Source organism: Lynx canadensis, chromosome C1, assembly GCF_007474595.2.
Source record: "Lynx canadensis isolate LIC74 chromosome C1, mLynCan4.pri.v2, whole genome shotgun sequence".
Lineage (NCBI taxonomy): Eukaryota > Metazoa > Chordata > Mammalia > Carnivora > Felidae > Lynx > Lynx canadensis.
The window spans coordinates 41,297,577-41,313,906 of record NC_044310.1 but is presented as its reverse complement, the minus strand read 5'-3'; the positions used below and the strand labels follow the sequence as shown (position 1 = coordinate 41,313,906).

General features: G+C 33.7%; 1 protein-coding gene across 4 annotated transcripts in view; it reads left to right on the top strand.

Moving 5' to 3' along the window:
* NRDC (nardilysin convertase) overlaps positions 1 to 16,330 on the top strand; it is a 103,542-nt gene that overhangs the window by 56,906 nt on the left and 30,306 nt on the right. For all 4 annotated transcript variants that reach the window (XR_003970703.1, XM_030324174.1, XM_030324173.1 and 1 more), the window contains 6 exons: positions 4,259 to 4,332; positions 9,332 to 9,427; positions 10,648 to 10,770; positions 12,566 to 12,623; positions 14,538 to 14,611; positions 15,939 to 16,008. Coding sequence is in view for 3 of the 4 variants with exons in the window: in XM_030324174.1 (XP_030180034.1) it covers positions 4,259 to 4,332; positions 9,332 to 9,427; positions 10,648 to 10,770; positions 12,566 to 12,623; positions 14,538 to 14,611; positions 15,939 to 16,008 (495 nt within the window). In the remaining variant the exon portion in view is untranslated. The remainder of the gene's footprint in view (positions 1 to 4,258; positions 4,333 to 9,331; positions 9,428 to 10,647; positions 10,771 to 12,565; positions 12,624 to 14,537; positions 14,612 to 15,938; positions 16,009 to 16,330) is intronic.

Here is a 16,330-nt window from a genome sequence, read left to right as displayed (position 1 = left end):
TGCCCCTCCCCCACTTAAACTGTCTCTTTCTCTCAAAAATAAACATTAAAAAAATTTTTTTTTAAGTTTGAATAATCTTATAACAAAGAAATGAATGTGTAATCAAAAATCTCAAAAATCTTTTAGATTTAAAACTTTTAGGTTTAGAGGTCTACAAAAAATTGAAGGAATAAATAATTCCTCCCTCATTTATGAAGGTAGTATGACCTCTTGATATAAGAAAGTGTAATATAAAAAGAACTGTAGACCATACTCACATACAAATAGCAATAAAGATACAGTAGTACTGAGTTGGGTTGAAAATTATGAGGTAGGGTTAACATGAGAAAATCAATTAATGCAGTTCATCACATTGTCAGATTGAAGGGAAAAATGTATGTAGAAAATATGTGGTGAAATTCAGTATCTGGTCATCAAGATGTTCTTAGCTAACAGAGTGTAAGTCAACTTTCTCAAGATGATATTTGATATTTTAAACCAAGCCTTATATTTAATGGTAAAACCTGGAAAGCTTTCAAGTTGCGATCAGATATAAGAAGGAGATGCAGATTGTGATCACTTCTATTTAACATAATTTATTAGTGTGGCTGGATACATAAAATAAAAATGATAAAATTGATAATGTTTAATATATAAAAGTCAGTAGTATTTCTCCATAGCAGTGATAGTTAAAATACCTTTAAAGCTATAAAAAATAAACACTCAGAAATTATTCCAAAAATTAGGTATAAAGACTCTTTTTGGGGAATATATTAAAACCTTATTGTGAGATTTTAAGGAAGAGCTAAGTAATTGGAGAAAAGTACTATTCATGGATTTGAAGCTTAATTTATTTTTAATGATACCTGTTTTCTTTAGTTAATGTATTGATTCAGCGATATTGCAACCAAGATCTCAGAAGATTTATGTAGTTTTTAAATAAAAAAAACTAAGTCTAAAATTTATAAGGAAAGGCAGAGGGCTAATTATTTTTGCATAGGAAAAATAACAGGATAGCAGGACTTACTAGATACTAAGATTTGTTTTGTAATTATGACATTATGGTATTAGAAGGCTAAGCAAAGAGACCAATGGAACAGAGCAGAAATCCTAGAAATAGACCAACACATATGTAGACACTTGCTTTTTGAAGTTTTTTTTTTTTTTTTCAACGTTTTTTATTTATTTTTGGGACAGAGAGAGACAGAGCATGAACGGGGGAGGGGCAGAGAGAGAGGGAAACACAGAATCGGAAACAGGCTCCAGGCTCCGAGCCATCAGCCCAGAGCCTGACGCGGGGCTCGAACTCACGGACAGCAAGATCGTGACCTGGCTGAAGTCGGACGCTTAACCGACTGCGCCACCCAGGCGCCCCGACACTTGCTTTTTGATAGGGGCACTGTGTAGCAGTGATTAAAGAACTTTTTAAAGAAATGATTCCAAGATAATTGGGCTTCTATAAACTTGACTTCTTCTCAACATACACAAAAAGTCAATTCCAGGTGGATTATAGACCAAAAAGTAAAAAGTACAACTAAAAGTTTTAGAGATGAGTATAACTTTAGCCCCAGTAAGAATTATCAACAAGATACAAAAAGCACAAAAAATAAAGAAAAATGATACTACATTATGTTCATCAAAAGATACCATAAGGAGTGTGGGAAAAACAAGTATAAAGTAGAAGAATATATTTACAACACACATAACCAAGGACTTATATTTAAAATAACTGTTGGGGCGCCTTGGTGGCTCAGTGGGTTAAGTGTCTAACTCTTTGATTTTGACTCAAGTCATGATCTCATGGTTTGTGAGTTGAAGCGTCCCTCATGGAGCTCTGTGCTGACAGCACGGACCCTGCTTGGAATTCTGTCTCCCTCTCTCTCTCTGTCTCTGCCCCCACTCCCCGCCAAATAAATAATTCTTTAATTTTAAAAAAGTTAAAAGTAACTGTCATTAATTTTTAATTATTAGATTATATGTATAATTGTATGTAACATAATTAAATATTATATGAAATGAATATATATTAGAATCAAGAAAAAATACAACATAGTAGAAAAAAGCCTTAAGTATTTTACCAAAGAAAAAATTCAAATGATTAATAAATGTATGAAATGGTAATCAATCTCATTAGGAGTCAGGAAAATGTAAATTAAAGCCAGTATGAGATTTAACTGTACTCTTGAAAGTTGTAGTAAATTTTAAAGTTTGATTATACCAGGTGAGGGTGAGGTTTTGGAGGAATGGAGGAATTGGAACTGCTGATGAAAATTTTGGTTTTAGCTAGTGATGTTGAACATATGCTTGCATATACTATTACCTAGGAGTTTTTTCCTAGATTTATACCTAGACAAACTTGTGCAAATGTGCATATTACACATTTGTAAGAATTTATGGTAGCATTGATTGTAATGGTCTAAACCTGTAATCAGCCCAAATGACCATTTGCAGTAGCTTGGATGAGTAACTTCATGCAGTGGAATATTCTACAGCAGTGAAAATAAATGAACCATAGCCACATGTACCATTGTGGATGACTATTAAAATAAATAGGTAAATAAGTCAGACATTAAAAATACATAAAATATATTTCCATTTATAGAAAATAAAAAATAAAACTGGATTGTTTAGAACACGCATTCTCAGCAGAGAGCATATTGTTCCCATTGGTGGCAAAAATTGGTTCTTTCTAGATGAAAAAATGTCCAATATTATAATGGTTTGTGGCCCTCCAAAGCTTAACCCTAGTTGGCAAAATCTTTACTTAGTATTTAATTTCTGTTTTTAATTTACTTGAGTATCACGTGAGCACCATTTACAGTGATAAGCATTCATAGAAGATAATACAAAGCACATTCACTGTCAGTGCTACAAAACTGGTGCATAGATGATTGGAGAACTTTGAAATGATTGCTTGATCTTGGAGTCATCACTAGAGGTGATCTGCATTGCATGTGCCAGTTGGTTTCATTACCTGCTTTGTGGGTATTGATACTCTGTGCTTTTGTATATGACTTTGGAATTAAATAAAAATATTCTACTTTATTTAATTGAACAAGTTATTTAACCCATTAGTTATGCCAAGTACTGAAAGGAAAATTTTGATTGTCTTAATATCTAGTAGCCAGTTAAGCTAGAAGTTTCTTTTTGTATCAAGCAAAAGTGAAAAGTTTACTAAAAATTGTAGGAAATTAATTTTTTCAATTGCTTTTTTTTTGCTGGAAAAACAGATGTTAATTAAAATTTATTTGCATTGCTATTATTAATAAATGGATACACATGTAATTTGATGCATCACAATTTAAATTACATTAAAAAGCAAATACAATTATAAAGCAAAGTAAAATATTTGATAGCCTTTAAAATTTTAACTTTTAACTTAAAAAAGTTAATAATTTGTAACCCTGCATTGAATAAGAGTAGGCTTTATATACCTTATATGAAATCACAGATATACATACAGATAAACAGTGTATCTGTGATATTAAAAGTTCAAAGAGAGTGATTAGGAGAAAATCTGAAAAGGCTCCTTAGGGTTGATAATGGGAAAAAGAAAGGTCAAGAAATACTGGTCTAGAAGTACATACATGTACTTATATGTACAAACTATAAAGCGGAGAAGTGATTATCATAACATTTAGGATACAGGTGCCGGGTGCTTTTAGAGTTCTGACAGTGTTTCTTGGCCTGGGTTGGTTTCTTGACCTGGGTGGTAGCCGCTCAGACTTTTACCTTGTAGTTATGCATTATTTTGTTTTGTTTTGTTTTGTTTTGTTTTGTTTTTTGAGAGAGAGAGGGTGCAATGGAGTGAGAGGGAGAGAGAGAGAATCCCATGAGGGGCAGAGAGGGAGAGAGAGTGGGGTGGGGCGGGGAAGCAGGGCTCATGCTCACCTGAAGCAGGACTCAAGCTCACCTGAGGCAGGGCTCAAAGTCCCCTGAAGCAGGGCTGGAACTCTTGATGGAACTCATGAACCATGAGATCATGATGTGAGCCAAAGTCCAATGCTTAACCGACTGAGCCACCCAGGTGCCCCTATGCATTAGTCTTTATGTCCATGTTTTATGAACTTTTCTGTATGGGTATTATAGATCATAATGAAAAAAAGGTAGTTTGTAGACTTTAAAATACAGAAATGCAGAATATTACTTAGATTTTACATATCATGATTATGAACTAAATTTCCAACTTAGTAAATTTCTTAAAAAAACAGATGAACAGATGAAAAGATTTTTATGAACAAAAACAAATGCTAGGGTTTTTTTGTGTTTTGTTTTTCAGATGGGCTCAGTTTTTCATCCATCCACTAATGATCAGAGATGCAATTGACCGTGAAGTTGAAGCTGTTGATAGTGGTAAGAGAAGTGCTTTATATCTTACGACTATTTCTTGCATTGACTAGTTATTTAGCACATTTATCATTATTATCACTGGACCATTTTATCCTTTTATCATAAAGGGCAAAATTAAAATAAATGTGTCATATTCTTGAACCATTAAAATGTAATTCATTGTAGATTTGGAATAAAATAATGATAGATTATTGTTTTTCAGTGTAGTTTTTGAGCATTTTACCATAGTGACTAATCTTTTGCAGGACAGTAGCTTAATTCTTTTTTTTTTTTTAAATATTTATTTATTTTTGAGAGAGGGAGAGAGCGTGACAAGGGGAGGGGCAGAGAGAGAGAGGGAGACACAGAATCTGAAGCAGGCTCCAGGCTTAGAGCAGTCAGCACAGAGCCCGATGCTGGGTTGAACCCACTTACAGCGAGATCATGACCTTGCAGAAGTCAGACGCCCAGCCAACTGAGCCACCCAGGTGCCCCAGGACGGTAGCCTAATTCTTAAAGTTAATACCAGGTGTTAAAACTTTAAAAGTTAACATAACTCTTTCTGAATGAAGAGACATTTTCTCTGAAGCTTTAAGTAACATTCTGATACTTAAATAGCTTATACTGGGGGGTGCCTGGGTGGCTTAGTCTATTAAGCTTCTGACTCTTGATTTCAGCTCATGTCATGATCTCACAGTCGTGAGATTGAGCCCCATGTCGGGCTCTGCACTGGGTATGGAGTCTGCTTAAGAGTTTCTCTTCCCCTTTTCCTCTGCCCCTCCCCCCTTCAAAATAAACAAATAAATAAATGGTTTATCTTTTGTTAGGTCTATGGCTTGAATTTTGGTAGTTCTGAAAACAGTTGTGATATATTTATGAATAAAGAAACTAAATCCCTGAATAGGAAATGCATTTAATTTTGTTAACAGTTTTTCTTGTCTTTAGGATTTAAAGAATGAAGACCATAAGGAAAAACTGTACTTATATAGGGTGAGGCTTCATTACAGAGCCATGCTATAAATACCGTTAATTACAGAGTACTGGTAAATAGCACCACCATAGAATGGCCCTGCTTGCCTTATTTTAGCATTGAAAACAAATAATACTAGACTTGAGGGGACTTTCGGTTCATATAGGTTAGGCTTGGCTTGCCACAGCCTAAGAGGCAGATTTCTGTTCTTGTTTCTCTTCTTTGTCTTAATTCATTGTTGGGTTGTAATAATGACTTACTGCATTCATTAAGAGGAGTAAACTGTAGATGGATAGAAAGAGCCGTCTGCCTGGACGTCAGCAGATTTTTGTTTTACTTCTAGAAATTTAACTGACTGTGGCCCTCAACTTATTTGTAAAAGAGGGTGGGACGGAATTGTATTCCTCTTAGCTCTTGTAGCTCCTTACAATCAAAGATTTATTTTCTTCACTTTCGTTATTTGCCTACCACACTATCTCTTTTATCATAGCCCAGATAAGTATTTGTTGAGTGGTTGATAAACCAAAATAACCAAGGAAAACTCTGAAAGTCTTTCTTACTTTTGAAGAAAGCACCTTCTGTCTTAAGTACTTTGAAGTATTTTTCTTCATACAGTTTCTAGATTGGGTTGAAGTGTTGGTGTTTACACAATCTTTAATTTGGTTTTTATAAGTTTAAGTTAGAATATATTTTATTTTGAAATATGCAGAAATAAATATATGGACATATACATGTGATATATGTACATACATACACATGTACTAAGTAGTTTTGGTTTAAAATGGACTTAAGGTAAAGGCTTTGTTTTTTTGTTTTTGTTTTGTTAATCTATTTGTTTTGATGATAGGAGACCTAGTTCAATTTGTGACCTGATACAGATAGCTAGATATATGTCATTAGTCACTTAACCTTCTAAGTGTGAAGGGTTTACTTGAGATCAGGGAGATGAGGTTGCTGTTAAGTTGTAACTGGTGTAATAACTTTAGTATTCATTAACGAGTTTTGAAAGCTCAATAATCTGGTGTTGTTTTCTTCTGTTCAGCTGTGATAATCTTTCTTCTATCATTCTTAACTCATTTGCATGTTTTCAGTTGCCTGCTTGCTTGGATGGCCCATTCCATGTAAGAGGAGTTGAAGGGAGATTCAACTTTCCTGGCAGATTCCTCTTCTCATTTTACTTTTTTAAAATAATTCCTCTCTACCTGCTTATAAAAAAGATTCTTTCCTGGGTTTTTAATTTATTATGTAGATCTAACTTCATTACTCTTATCACTGTGCCCTGCATTGGCAATCTGTTTTGGGCCTAATCTTTCAAAGGAGTGGTTATACACTTATATTTATAAGCATTTATTTACCCATTGCAGATAGGTGTGTTTAGTGTTTTACAGTTTTCTTGAATACATTTGGTAACAAACTCATGTCAATGTCTATAGGGTAGGTTTTAAAATGGGATTAGCTTATTCCTAAAAGAAGATTGTAGAGGAAAAAAAAATGTTCTTAATGATTAGCTTTTTATTTTAGTGATAGTTCATGGTCTCACATAAATATGTGTAATTTCCTACAGAATATGTCTTAGTGATTGAGACTGAGGATATATCCAAAACCTTTTTAATCTAACCAAGTAGCAGAATGTGTTCTCTAAGTGTTCAGATATTTATACTCTATTTTTATCAGTTGTTGTGGATAGATAATTTTTTGTGGATATGTTTACATGTCTGTTAGCTTCCTTTTGCTACTGAAACAAATGACCAGAAACTTGGTGTCTCAAAATAACACAAATTTGTTTTCTTAAATGTTTGGAGGTCAGAAGTCTAAATTATTTCATTAAGGCTGCATTCCTTTTGGAGGCCATAAGAGAGAAGCTGTTTCCTATCCTTTTCCACTTTCTAGTTACCATCTACATCCCTAGGTTATGGCTCCTTTCTCTATCTTAAGAGTCATCAGAGTAGAATCTTCTCTCCTCTCTGAACTCTGCTTCTGTCCTTAGATCTTTTCTCTGACTTTGATCCTCTTGCCTTTCTCTTATAAGGATCTTTATGATTACATTGGGACCACCCAGATAATCCAGGATAACCTCTCCTTCTCAGGATCCTTAATTTAATTTATACCCACCAAGTTCCTTTTACCATGTAAGGTAACATATTCACAGGTTTTAGAGACTAGGATGTGCACATCTTTGGGAACTATTATTCAATCTGCCACACTTAGGAATTGTTTTTCTCATGTTATAGCCATATCTTCATATTTTTTTAACAGTTTTTTTTATTATTTACTTGTTGAAGGTATATATATATATATATTGCTGTCTCATTGTTGACTTAGACTTTATGATTTATAACTAAAGTCTTTTGAATATGTTTACTTTTGTTTCTTCCTATCCCTATTGTCACCACTTTCTACTCTCTTCAGCAAATATTACAGTGATGGCCCCTAATCAGTTTTCTTGTCTCTACTTTTGCTTTCCTACCACCCATTCTCTACTTTCACAACCAGAATGAACTTACTGAAGTCCAAATCTGATAATGTCACTCTCCTTATTAAACATCTGCAATGCCTTGCCATTACTCCTATGATAAATGATAATAGCTGACAGTTTGAGCACTACTTATGTGCATTATTGTGATTGTTATCCCCATTGTCCTTATTTGACATGTAATGAAACAGGCTTACAGAAGTGAAGTAATTAACTCAAAGTTCCAGAATCAGTCATTTCCCCAATTTTTTTCAAAAACTGTGTCTGTTTTTCAGAGGTGCCATAACCTCCTTCTAAGTTTTTTCTCCTTAAAATGTTTTACACACTCCCATTTCTCCTTCCGTTCCTATTTCCTAGAAGACCCTAGTTTGTCCCTCAATACTCAGCTTGAGTCATTCTGTGGAAAACCTTCCTGAGCCTCCCCCTTACCCAAAATAAATTCACACACAAATAAGACAAAATTAGGTTAAGTGACAGCCCTTATATATATTTAAATTACTCTATGCATTTTAGCACTTACCCATAGCAAACTGTAATTTTTACTGACCCTAAGCTCTTAATGATTATTAAACTACTCCACTGGCCTCTTTGCTGCCTTTGAATTCATTAAAATATTTCTTGTCTTAAAGCCTTTGAATTTATAATTTCGATACCTGGAAAACTTCCCCAAAACTTCTTATGACATCATTCTCACTTTATTTGGATTTTGCTCACTTGTCACCACCTTAGGCCTTTTATGGCCTGTTGTCACTTTCCATTCTCTTACACGGTTTTATTTTTCTTCTAGCACCTACCACTGACATTATGTCTAGAATCTGTTTGTTTTAGTTATTGTTTATCTCCTCTACTAGAATGTAAACTCTTTGAGGGCAGGGACTGGGTCCATTTTTTTTTTTTTTTTTCACATTTCTGCCTCTAGCAACTGGTTCAGTACTACCTGCCTCATAGAAGATGTTCAGTGAGTAATTGTTGAAGGAATATATCTTGTCTTATTTCTTATCAAAAGCCTATGAACTAAGTACCAGTAACTCTATTTTATAGATGCAGAAATAGAATCAGGAAAGTTAGGTAACATCCTATCCTCAAGGTTGTACAGCGTAGTAAATGGCAGAATTGGATTCTAGACAAGATATTTCTGACTTCAAAGTGATTGTTCTGAACAATTAATATTTTATTAACGACACAGCTGGTTTTAGAGGAAATTTAAACAGTATGTATGACAGAGTTCCCAGGTAATGAGAAATTTGCTTTAACATCTTATTAAAGCACTTTATCAGTAAATTCTTGGACATAGCATCCTAGAATTGAAACCTTCAGATCATTAACTATCTTGTTTCATTTGAAAATAAAGGAAAACCTCTAGGAAGGTGCATTGACTGCCTAAAGATACAGAATGTGTTAAATCATAGAGCCTGACCTGGGTCATTGAGTTCTCCACTTCAGTCTTATAACACACAATTCATAAAATTAATTTTTGTTACTTCGTTACTTTCAGTCCTGTGCAGTTCATTTCTTGAATTTCTAATAATAAAGCAAATACTGAATTTATTTTATTAAAAGTGTTTCTTTAAAACTGACAGAATATCAACTTGCAAGACCTTCTGATGCAAACAGAAAGGAAATGTTGTTTGGAAGCCTTGCTAGACCTGGACATCCTATGGGGAAATTTTTTTGGGGTAAGATGCTTTATACCTTCATCTTCTTTCTCTCCCCTCCCCCTCCTCCGTCTCTTCCCTCTCCTCTCCCTTCTTCTCCACCTCCTCCTCCTCCTCCTCCTCCTCCTCTTCCTTCTTCTTTTGGCAGAAGTGTTATTTTTTTAATTTAAATTTTAATTAACATACAGTGCAATCTTGGTTTCAGGATTAGATTATTTTCTAATTGAGGAAGATTGAGAATATGCAAAGTTGATTAAGAATGGAAGACTGTGAAAGCAGAGTAGCTGGGCACCTTTTAGGATTGGTAGGCAGCTTCTCAAATAGAAAGTGGTTGAGCATGCATGTATTTGGTTTTCTGACATTAGGTATATCAAGAATAGCACTTAAAGTTTTGTGAATGCTTTTTGAGTGCCAGATACTCTGCTAACACTACATGAATTACCTCATTTGATCATTGTTAACATTGTTATGAGCTGGGTCCCATTATCATATCCATTTAAAGTTAAAGAAACAGGTTCAGGGAAGTTATTTAATTTGCTTAAATCACACGGTGTTGGGTGTGAGATTTGAACCTCTATTTTTATTTGATTATAAAGTCTGTGCTCTACCCCAACCTGGTATTTCCCTTTATCAACAGATTCAGCAATGTGACCAAATTTTGTTTAAATGGTATGTTTTTTATAATGGCTTTTTCTTAGTGTTAGAATTCAATTATAGCCTTATATTAATGCTTTTGACCATAAGGTAGAATCTGAGATGAGTTGATCTAAATAGTACTTCATTCAAAGGCTGCTCTGCTTCCCTGTATATCTTGTACAGTTATATGCAATTTATATGACAGCCTTGCTTTATGTGGTTTATTTTTAAGGACTATGTAGAATATTATTAAAATAATTCAGAGATAAAACCTGAATTGGATGCTAGACTAATGATTAAGAGAAGAAGCTGAAGACAATTACTGTTGTTAAGGTATTGCCAATTGGAGATTAATTCCTTATGTGTTAAAATACACTTCAGAATTGTTTCTTTTGAATTTTTGTCCTATATTGATATTATTGTAATGCATTGATTCTATATTCTTGAGTCACTTAGGTTCATTAGTTATGTATCAGTAGCAGAGCATGCATTTTTGGTATAGAGGCTTTTGACAAAGTAAACATATTTAAAATATTTTAATTTTAGTGTGGTTCAAAGTAAACTACTTATTTCTGTGATGTTTTTCATCTTTTTTTTTTTTACAGGAAATGCTGAGACACTGAAACATGAGCCAAAAAGGAATAATATTGATACACATGCTAGATTGAGAGAATTCTGGATGCGTTACTATTCTGCTCATTACATGACTTTAGTGGTTCAATCCAAAGGTAGTATATTGTCTTTTATGGCCCTTAGAATTATGTTGAAGTAGTGCTTTCTTAGGATTTGTTTGCCTTGATTAGTGTTGCAGGGTATTATTAATTATTTTAGTGCTTGACCTTAATATGACCTAAAGGAAGTCAGGGTTTGGAAAAGTCACATAGCAAGTGGCACAGCTTAGCAATCACAAAATCATCTGATTCTCAGGCAAATGTTTTTTTCTTTTATAGACATAGGTCTTATCTCTAGGCTGGTCTATGAGCTTACTGATGTTCTAATAGGCCATGAATTGGTCTTTTAGGTCACATTTAGTTGCTGCCTCTGTAAACTCTGACAGAGCAAGGTGTCTGTCTTTTCATCTTTACGTAGGGTCCAGTAAAATGGCATGATTAATTGAAATCCATCATGGTGATAATAGCAAAATGTAAAATACTGATCAGTACTTCTTTTCCTTCTTTTATCATTATCTTCAGCAATTTGTGTTAACTTTTTATCGTTAAAGAAATCATGGTAGCTTTCTTTTGTTTTCTTTACACTTCAGGAAGTTGCCAAACTTCCTTTTGACATATACTATAGTTTGCACATTTAATTTTGAAAAAGTAATCTTCTCACCCTATGACTCTCCTTTTCATGAGATTTTGTTCTTTCGTTGTCAAAATTGAAATTGAAGCTGACCTGGCACTTAAATATGAAACATTTTTGCATTTAGGATCAAAATTAGTCCACTAAAAGTTGATTTGAATCTAAAGCTATGGCTATAGAATGCTAGATTCTTTTGTTCAGACTACAGACGTGTAACTAAATTCCTTTTACAACATTTGTTAAAATAGGCAGTTCCATATTCAGTATATAATTTACAGTTTTTAATTCCTGTTTCCAAGTGCGTCACAAACACGCATTTTTCTTCAACTATGTATTGTTTCCTTTATTAATGCTTGTTGCAAATTTCTAAAATAAACCCTAGATATTTGATAAGAGAACCTTATACAATTTAAATTCAATTGTTTTTTAAGCTTTAGCATTTATCCATTTAAGAGTTGAATATCTATATATATAGTATAGAATAAATTCAGAACTTGATTAGTCTAATTTGTATCTTGTGTTTTACATAATGGGGCATCTCTTGAAAATTAGTGAAACTTGTGTCTGGTGGAAGAACAAATACTATTCGGTAATAGTAATGAGTCAGTGGGATAAAGGAAAAAGGTTTCTTTTTGTACCGAGATCTGCTTTTAAAAAGAATTTTGTATGAAATACAGGAATCAAAAGAAGATAGAAATCATATTATATGCAACCTGAGAGGAAGACTTACAGATTAAAACCTCAGCAAGTATAAATTAATGTAAAATAAATGGAATGTTGACAGTACTAATGAAATCCTGAGAAAGAATGATCAGTATAGTGTGGATTAATTGGGAGCAACCTTCCTAGAAGAATTAAGTTTTAGAATGGAGTAGGAGGATGGAGATATTTTTACTCTTGGCTCTCCACAGTAGCCTAGTGATAAACAAAAACTTTCCTTTTTTTTATAAAACAAAACAAAACAAAACAAAAACTTGTGTACATTTTCTAACTTTACCAGCTAGAAATACAGGAGTCTAATAAAATTATGTGTCTTAAGGTTTTCTTAACTATTGTTTTTGTTGTTGTTGCTACTTATTACTGGTTAAGGAGTGGCAAGTAATGCCCAAATTAAAGTATCCCTTTGTTTTATACCTAAAGATTTTATACCTAAATCTAATTGCATTTCTTCCTTCAATAACAACATTGTATTTCCCTGTCTCCTACCTGCCCTCCCCAAAGAAACACTGGATACTTTGGAAAAGTGGGTGACTGAAATCTTCTCTCAGATACCAAACAAGTAAGACATTAGTTTTCATAAACCATATGCTTTAAAGAATTAAAGAGGCATCTTCTTGTATGAATCCTAGAGGTGGTCCCCCCACCCCTCCTGCCTGGGGAAGGGGTGTTATTTTTTAAACAGGTGATTAAGACCTAAAATGGTTTAGCAAGATCACATAGCTTTTTGATTGGGAAACCAAGATGAGAGCCCAAGCTTCCATAATGTCTGTAGTTCAAAATTTATAAGCTTGCAATCTTACAGTAAGTAATAATTCTGAAGAATTTATGGCTCTTTCTCCTTTTACAGTTTTTCAGAGTTTTTCTGTTATTGTGTAGAGTGTTTGACACTGTGTTTTGAAAGCAAGTATTATATCGAGAGGCAGCCTATATATATACTTGTATACCCTGCCTCAGAACAAATTTTGTTCTGAAAGTTTTTTTTTTGTTTTTTTTTTTTTTAGTATTTATTTATTTTTGAGATAGAGACAGAGCGTAAGCAGGGAAGGGACAGAGAGAGAGGGAGACACAGAATCCAAACAAAGCTCCAGATTCTAAGCTATCAATACAGAGCCTGACGTGGGGCTCGAACTCACCAGCCGTGAGATCATGACCTGATCCAAAGTCAGACACTTAGCCACCCAGGCGCCCCTGAAAGTTTGATTTTTAAGTCTGTTGTTTGGAACTTGGATTGCTTTCCTCCATAAAATAAATAATCTTGTAGGTGATGATTGACTTTCCATACAAGCTAAAAAGTCTGTTTCATATATTTGAACCAAATTATCTTTTATTAGAAATTGTATATAGAGTTCCAGTTCAAATAACTACTACTTTTTATCTACCTCAAATTCTTCAAAATATAGTTATTTAAAATACGTTTTATTGCTACATTTTTGTTACAAAGAATATAAAAAATAAATTCTGAAGTACTTAAGTCCTTTTTTCTACTCCTAAGTAGTTTGCATTTTAATACAATAAATGAAAAGTTTTTTTCTTGCATCAGGTGAGTAAGCTAGATTTCTTCCAGTTCCTCATTCCAGGGCATAATTTAAGTTTATGAAAGAAAAATTCACTATGAAAATGTTAGAATATTGTAGTAACAGCTGAATGATTATTATTAACTTGGCTTTATGTAAATTTCCATTGATAATTAGCAGTACTTTTATGTATGGAAAAATAGTGAAAGTCATGCCATAGTTGTAGGGTTGTTTTGTTTGGTTTTGGTTGTTTTGATAAGAAATGAGTATGAGCTATGGAAATGTTAAATGGCAGATTGAAATGTGTTTTACTGTGAAACTTTGCCAATAAAATCAGAGGTATATTGATTGGAGAGATTCATTAGGTCCTGTCAATCCCTGATAAGCACTTTTAGAAATTCTCTTAAATAATACTCACTAATAACTTTGGTTCTAAAAAATCTTCTAGGTATTTAATAATAATTCATATTGACCATGTTTTAGAAGAAATAGTTAATATCTTCAACCACATGAGAAGCCTCCAGAAGGAAAGGCCATGTCTTTTAAATACCACAATGCCTAATACAGTGCTTCATACCTAATAATTATTTCATATATATTTGTTGAATTAAAAAAATATCTCTAGTATGTTTTCTTTCTGAAGTAGCTTTATACAGGAGGAGAATTGAAGTTGAATGGGGCTGATAGAGGTAGTAAATATTGGGCAGGGAGGCCCCTTCAATTGTTTTCTGTCTCCCATGAGTTTTAAAGGCATTTGAATTACTAGGACTGAGGTTGACATGACAGTTCAGGATTTTGTGGCTTTGTTGCCATCTATTTGCTTATGCCTAGAATGCTTTTCAGCCAGGAGTATATAGAATAGATTATAATTATAAATACCTATCAGTTAGGCATCCCTAAAGATACTGCTTATAAAGGCTTTTGCCAATTAAATTTTAATGTATGTGTTTTATTTTCAGTGGGTTACCCAAACCAAACTTTGGCCATTTAACGGATCCATTTGACACACCAGCATTTAACAAACTTTATAGAGGTTCGTGAACCAAAGGTTTAAAACTGTTTGAAATAACTTCAGCGCATTCTCTAAAACATAATTGAGGCTGCCAATTTTCTTTGAAAATGATAACAGAAAGTATAGCTGGGTTGGAAAGGAAGTATAAGGACAGAGGAGATCCAATTAGTGACAGGCCAGTAACTGGCAGCAGATTGGTCTGCTACCCTGCTGCTACTTGAGTCTGTTTCTTGCTTTGTCCCTGTTTTCTCCTTGTTCTTTTTATTCTTTGGTTTTTGTTTCTTTCCTATTTCATTTAGTCTATGCTCTGCTCTTTATTACCTTTAAAAAGAGAAAAATACAGGATGGATAAGACTTTCAAATTATTTCCTTTTATCTTAATTATAAAAACAATTTTGTTAAATGAAGAAAAATAAAAGTAAAAATGAAGTGTAAAGAAATAGGGGGGAAAGTCACCCTTAAAGCTTACCACGTAGAGAAGTCATTTTCTCAGATTTCCTTTTGACAAAGTTTCTATAGGTATATTTTAACATACTCAAGATCATAAAATATGTACACTTCTGTCTCTTGCTTTTTTTCATTTAATATGGGTAATAATTTCCCAATGAGCTCTGCTATAATTTACTTAATAATTTGCCCATAGTGAATATTGCAGAAATATTCTTTTTTTTTTTTTAATTTTTTTTTTTAATGTTTATTTTTGAGAGAGAGAGAGAGAGCATGAGCAGGGGAGGGGCAGAGAGAGAGGGAGACACAGAATCCAAAGCAGGCTCCAGGCTCCGAGCTGTCAGCACAGAGCTCGACGCGGGGCTCGAACCCACGGACTGTGAGATCATGACCTGAGCTGAAGTCGGACGCTCAACCGACTGAGCCACCCAGGCACCCCCAGAAATATTCTTAATTCAGCTTTTCTCTTTCTTTGATCTTTTTAACATGGCAGGTTTTTTTTCTTTTTTTCCTGATTGCTTAGGTATTTCCTCCACTTCCTCCTTCACCCCATTGGCTGTCTCTCTCCTCTTCCCTTTCTTTGATCAATGGCTTTTTGTCACACCTTTTACCTGCCTTCTGTTCCATTCTATCTAAGCTGACTCTTCCCAGAGACAACTTATTTTCAGTTGTAGTTTTTTTATCCATGTTTTCTCCACCTGTGAAACCAAATTGAAGAGAAATTTCTAAAAATTGCGCTATTCAAATTGGAAAATTGGCAACTTGAAATAATAATTGCATTGTATTTAACCTTCCCCTGTTTATTGGAGGATGAAATATATTGCAGTAAAAAATCGTGTAGCATAATAAAAATTATGGAGAGACACTTATATCTGTTTTTCTGAAAAATATTTTTGTTTAGTTGTTCCAATCAGGAAAATTCATGCTCTGACCATCACATGGGCGCTTCCCCCTCAACAGCAACATTACAGGTAAGAGTTGACGGGCAAATTTACTCTAGTACATACTGAATGAGAGTCATATTTTTAAAGAATACTAAATGGTTTAAATTTGAGTGTTCTGTAATGTGATAAACTGGGACTTCACTACTCCTAGAGTTTTCAAACTGTGCTGTATATTTTAATGTCTTCTGGAATAAAAACTAGAGTTTTCTTACAGCTGGTTACCTCTTCTGAGTCTTTGAAATTAAATATCTTTGTACGAGTGCTAACTTTTGTAATTAATTTCTTTAGTACTTTGAGTACAAAAATATATTAGCTTATGATTTATTTGTCAGGGGTGATCATTTAGTTT